General features: G+C 41.5%; 1 protein-coding gene across 1 annotated transcript; it reads right to left on the minus strand.

Moving 5' to 3' along the window:
- Positions 1 to 518: 518 nt before the first annotated feature.
- LOC121192277 (zinc finger protein 516-like) lies at positions 519 to 6,264 on the minus strand. Its single transcript, XM_041053878.1, has 4 exons — positions 4,929 to 6,264; positions 2,735 to 4,042; positions 2,434 to 2,498; positions 519 to 569 (listed from the first exon to the last, which is right to left on the minus strand). Exons 1-4 carry the CDS (start codon positions 6,262 to 6,264, stop codon positions 519 to 521), a joined length of 2,760 nt encoding a protein of 919 aa, XP_040909812.1.
- Between the last annotated feature and the right edge of the window lie 308 nt (positions 6,265 to 6,572).

Here is a 6,572-nt window from a genome sequence, read left to right on the forward strand (position 1 = left end):
TCTTATAATTCTGAATGTTTTCAGTGGCATCTTTATTTGTAAGATTTGGTGTTTCATTCTGTTTCATTCTGTGGGCCTTTCTCTAATTAAAGCTAATTTTCTTGCCCCAAAACAGCACTTTCTTTAAGTGATGTCTTATTCATCCTTGTACCTGTAGCCTCTCGGTTCATTTTCACCTGGGCTGTGGTTCACATACAGTATCTTCCTATCATTTGCATAATAAGCCTAAATGATTCTGCCTCATTTCCACAGAACACATCTCCATGTGTGTTTCGGTAACTAATATATTTACAGTCTTCAAAACAAAAAAAGCATGCCTAACACTTCAAATAAAACAACCATACACTATGACAAAAAAAGAAAGTCAGAGTCCACCTCCTTGCTTTGCATATATTGTGCATTATCCAGTGCCCATGTCCTTTAGGAGTTATGGCTGGTTCCTTTTAAAGAACAACAGGCCTCTTTGTTCAGCAGTTAGTATCGTGCAAGCTGGAAGCCAGAAGGAACACGATGCATCTTCACGTTCCTTTATGAAGGGACCCTGAGGATGAAGTGGATCGGCTGTTCACCTGCAGGAGACAAGTGTGAGGCACAGAAGTTAGATCCAACAATGTGTGTATGTGTGTGTATAAATAATACACATTCACATGATCAAACTATGAATAAATGATCTAGCAGTGCATGACCATGCTGAAATATACTTAAAGTCACGCAACGATGAGAGGTTGAATTCACAATCCTTTATGTGAGATGTTGTGCCTTGGACTTTTAATAGGGGTTTATTTTTAAAAAAGCTAATTTTCAATGCAGGATAGTTGTAGTTTGTTTATTTATTTGTGTCTGTGAATGTTCTCATTCATCCAGGTCATTGTTCTCTCTCTCTCAAATTGAATCGAAGGCAACTGGACTTGTATTTGTCTGGGAAGACGTTTCGCCTCTTAAAGCCCCTTGGATAAGTTTATTTATTTGTTTATTGTGTTTATTTATTTGTTTATTGTGTAGCTTTAAATTTAAAATTTTGCAAAAAAGTTCCTAAGATTTTCAAAGTGAAACAGTGAGGGTATTTCAGGCATTTTAGTAACACTCGATAATAATTTGTCCATATATAAGCCATATAAGTCATATTTTAAATTTATCAAGGTTTTGGGCATTTTATGTGAATAATATTAATGAAATACTATATAGATTAATCACACCAGTTTTCAATGTACACAGTATGTGATAATATCTCTACACTACTGTGGTAATCTAGCTTCTGATTATACGATGTTGGCCCTGCCACACTATGATATTTTATGCTGTAGCTACTGTATTAGTTGACCTAAAAGGTCTTGCTAATCTAAAGTTGCACGTCCCTGAATGAGGGCACTATGATGGACAGAGTGAAGCTGGTACCTTTTATTTATATATATATATATAATATCATATTATGAAACTTAAAAGACCTGAATACATGAGACATGTATGATGAAGAAAATAAAAATCTTGCATAATTTGACAGCTCCTCTAGCAAAAGACTAATTCCCAAAATACTGTTATTACCCACCATGTTATACATATTAGTTTTAAATGATTTGTAATCCCTCACCCCTACAAACTAAGATATTGCCCATCTCCTGTGTTTAAAAAAGTTGCCCACACATTACTCTAGGGGAAAGAGGAGAAAGCAAGAACAGTTGTAGGTAGCATCAGGGTAGGCCTGACTGACAGGCTGATGACACACCATATGGAGATGCTGGGCGAGTTCTACCCTGAGGGGGACAACAGTATTTTTTTTTTTATTATTTGTTTGCCTCATCCCTGTCAGCGCCTCTTACGAAAATGAGAAGGAAGAGACAGCCAGGTTGTGGAAGTTGACAGCCAGGCACGCAAACACATGAAAATACGCAGACGCACGTGTGCACAGAAATGACAGACTGTACACTGACTCAGACAGGGTACAGACAAGAGAAGAGGAACTCACAGTTGGTGAAGACATACTGTACACAATTGTGAGGGAGGGGGCTTTTATGTTGTTCTTAATTTTAGAAAGTGAAGTGACAAATTAAGCTTGCAGTTAACTGACTTTACAGTAATACATTTCAGTTTAAACTGTAATTAAGGCACGATTTCTGATACAAATGAATGAAATGTTTCTATATTCTGTTAAAGGTTTCATCACATCAGTGTTGATGTTTGTAAACACAGGCCTATATTTTCAGTTGTAAGTTTAGACACACCGAAACCTGATTTTTCATCCCTGAGTAAACTTCAATTCTAAAAATAACTATGCTCACAATTTCTGTTCAAACAACTGATGATTATACATTGATTATACATTTACTTTTTTGATGCAGGGGTTAGTTTAAAGTATGAGGAGACTTTTTTATTCACTAATCTTTGCATTAAATCCAAACCCACATAGTGTCATTGAATGTTGCAAAGAAAACATACTTGTTTAGAAGCTTCAGAGGAAGAACGGACTTCATTTCCAAAATTTCCATTTAACGGCAACATTGCTGTAAAAATAAACATTACAAAAGCATTTAAACATAAATATCCCATTCTGCAGGTTTAATTAACAGTTAAGACACTTGAAAATGTGACTTGTCCATTGAAAACCATCACAACATTAACAGTCACTCATTTTTTCAACTTTTAATCAGTGTTGGCCTCCATCTTAAACTAAGCTGTATTCAGTTAGCTCTCTGCCTACACACAGAAAATAAAACATAAAATCAAAGTTCCTCCTTACCCTGCGGATCAATCCTGGGGTCGACAAACCCCCAGTGCTGATAGAGAGCAGCCAGATCGTGGGGACTGTAGTTCTTCAGGAGACTCAAAATATCAACGTCCATTGGCATTTCTCCTGTTGACTCACTCTTTCCCTGAGCAAAAAGGAGTGGTTCTAAATATGCTTTGCTTCCATGTAGCCCCCACATGTTCATGGCAGCCCACAGATCAGGACCCTTAGGACTTGAAGAGGAGTCACACGACTGCCTGCGGGGATGGAGTCTATCTGCAGCTGTGTTGGAAGAACTCCCGCCATGATTCCTGGCCAAAATAAAACCCAAACCCTCTTGAGGGAAGTTTCCCTCCACTGCAGCTCTGTGGCCTCTGTGCTTGGGGCTGCTGGTAGGCTGGAAACTAGAGACACTCCTGTTATGCACAGTACTACTTGATGAAGTAGCTTGGGCACTGGAGCCTTTACTTCCCCCCTCCACTGCCCGGTTATGTCCTGCAGACTTCTTTTGAGGTAGAAGTCCCACCCTCCCACTAGAGTTTGTCCCATCTGAAGAGCGTGAGTCTTTTGACTGATGCTTGGACTTAGTGACACCTGATTGGGTTTTAGACTGAGACTGAGTGCTTGCCAAGTTTTTGCTGCCACTGCTGCTACTACTGCTGCTGGGGTTTGTGAAGCCTGGGGGCAGTGTACGCTGAGTTCTTGGAGCAGGTAAAGCTGGACAGTCCTTGCCTTCGAGGAACGGTGGAGGCCCTGTGCGTCTCCACTGGGAAACACCTGCCTTTAAACTCTTGAGATTGTTAGTGGAGGGTGCCCACTTGGGCGCCATGGAGCTGCTGCCATCCACCCTATGTGCAACTCGCTGATGGATCCACAGTACTTCTGGGTAGTTGGTAGTGTGGGAGCAGTATGGGCACTGATGTCTCACCAGGCCCTCTGTTTTTATTGGATAATTAACAGCGCTATCTCCCTCACTTACAGGTAATGCAGACAGATTGAGGAGACTGCCAGCATCACTAGTCGTATGTCCCTGCCCTTTGACCTCTGTACCATTTGACTTTTCTGTTTTAATGTTTGACCCCTGGCCAGGAGGACATGTGTAAGGATTCCAGTAAGATTGACTGAGTAACACACTCCTGTTTCTGAGGTAGTCCATGTATCTTGAGGCTTTGGAACCACTCTGGCTTATGTTGTCCAAAATGGTGCTGTGTTTGCTGTGGGGCCCCAGGAGGTCCTGGTGGTGCTTGTGCAGGTGAGACCTGAGTAGTGAGGCATCAACTGTGTGGAAATCACAGTGCTCGCAGAAGTACGGTTTTCTATCTGTAAGAGCAGAAGAACCAGAGTAAAGAACAGGCTTAGAATTAAAGTGTTGTGTGAGTATGTGTATGTATACAACATAGAGTCATTAGCAGTGATTACATTATACTAAAAAGAAAAGCACTGTCAAACATTTAAGGCTGTCAGGGGTCTGGAGTTACATTGGTCAAAAGACAGATCATAGCAACCCCCAAGTTTCATAGTGGAATAAACATGAACTTAGAGATAATAGACATTACGTCAATTAATCATTGTTTCATTGCTCATACAAACATTAGCTCTACGTCTTAAGTGGTAGTAAATTTGACAGATTTGAATAAAGGTTTATTCAAATCTGTCAAATGTACTTTTTTGATTACTTATTATTTTTAATATATTCATTAATTCACTTCTTACATTTTTTAATTTAACTTTATATTTCTGTTAAATTCTTTAGAATTCTCTGTGAGAAAACCTTCATCTGTGTGCATTTTCACAATCTTTTTGAATTAAGTGCAGTTACAGTTGCTGTAATTCAATCATAAATTCACTAGAGGTCTCCCTTTTCCACAATACAATGGTAAATTCCTATCTACTTTTGCCACCTGATACAGTGGTCTGAGTGTTGAATTTCCACATTGATGACCTGGTAGGTCTGTCTTACTTTATAGATATGTCAGAGAGAGACTTTTGGTCCATCCATACTGAATGCAGTAGTTCTTACCAGAAAGTCTCCACAAACATGACCTTTGATAACTGGATTTAACGAGAAGCATGCAATATTCAATATCAAACAACTCAGCACAAACTAGGGCTGGCAATTGATTCCCAATTTCAAGGAATTTGAACTACTATCTCATCTAAAACAATGGCTTCGACAAAGTAGTGTGCTCTGCTGTGTATGGCTTACCCTCCTGGTCTTGGCTCCTGATGCTGGTTGTCTGTTTAGGTGAGAAGTGGACTTCTTTTACCCTCTTCGACTGCAACGCTTCGTAAAATGCATGACCAAGTCCATTCAACAGAATACGATCCTTCTGGCAAATCCTCTTGTCCGCACCTTTAGTGGGAGCCATGCTGTTTGACACGTGATTGAGGCCTGCATCACCCTTCTTCTTCTTAATGTTGGAGCTGGAGGAATCGATTTGCTTCCTCTTCTTCTCCTGCTTCAGGGGCACATACTCACCCTTCTCTGTGTCATATGCCACTTCAGCATCAGCTAGTCTCTCCTCCCATCCAAGACATTTCTCTGTGGCCTCCACTAGGCGTCCCCTTGTGGCCAACTGCCACGCTTGGTAACTACAAACTGGATCCAGCTCTGGAATTCGCCTGGCCAGGCTCTTTTCCTCAGGTGTATCCCTCGTTCCAACACGTGTGAGGTTCAGGCTTTCCAAAAAATGCCTCTTAGTCATGTGCAGCTCAGAGGCCTCGTGGTCTTCTTGTGGGGGATTTTGTGTTTGAGTGCGGCTCTGGTTCAGTTTGTGTAACTTCTCATGTATTCGCAAGTTCTTGCAGTCATAGAAGAAGTTACCGCAGCCAGCACAGAGCTCATAGAGGCACTCTTCATTAATCAGGGATGCTGGGTCCTGGGGAACTCCATTGATTGTGGCAGGTGGCTCGTTGCTTTTGCCACCCCGCAACTGGGCTTTGACCCTATGAATGCGCATATGACTTTGGAGGAACCATGCCTGGCGGAAGCGACGTCCACATATCCGGCAACCGTGATCCTGGGAGCTCCGGTGCCTTTTCATGTGGGACTTAAGCAGTACTACCTGAGGGAAAACTTGGCCACAAATGGTGCAGGAAAATGACCCAGCATCACCAGCTTCAACACTGCCTTTCCCCTTAACTTTTTTTTTGGCTCCTTTCTTTTTCACCTTCCCATTGACATTATGAGCTTTGTCAGATGTGCTGATGATTTCAGCAGGGTCAGGGGTCTCAGTGTTGTCTTTCTGCTCCTGATTTCCATCCCCCTCTTTGTCACTGGGGTTATGGCTGAACAGGCCCAGTTTATGGCTTCGGATGTGGGCTTTCAGACTACCCTTCTGAGCCGTCCTGTGCTCACAGTATGGACACTTGTACGGCTTCTCTCTTGTGTGTCTTCTCATGTGCTGGGACAGAGAGCTGAGAAGAGGAAAGCTGCGACCACACACCCCACAGGTGTGGCCAGAGGTCACATCTTCCTCTGTCTCTACCTTTATATTAGCCGTCCGTTTTTGTGATACATCCTCCCTCTCTTCTGTCTCCATTTCTTTTCCTGAAGCACCAGTATGTCAAAAACCACAGCTGTGTAATAAATCCTCAACCTATGCAAAGTTTATGTTGCAGAAGTCAGTGAGTTCTCAGAACAGGCATCAAAAACTTGCAAAATATCACAGGTTTAGTGTCCATCCTGATCTCTGAAGAGATGTTCTTCATCAAGTTGCATGCTATTTTGGCAAAAATACCTGAAAACAGAAAAAGAAATTAAAATTAGGCTTGTGATATTTCATTTGTAATCAAAATGCACGTTAGCATAATTCTTTCATCAGATCAAAAAAGGCTGGCCCAATATTAT

This window comes from Toxotes jaculatrix, chromosome 13 (genome assembly GCF_017976425.1).
Source record: "Toxotes jaculatrix isolate fToxJac2 chromosome 13, fToxJac2.pri, whole genome shotgun sequence".
Classification (NCBI taxonomy): Eukaryota; Metazoa; Chordata; class Actinopteri; family Toxotidae; genus Toxotes; species Toxotes jaculatrix.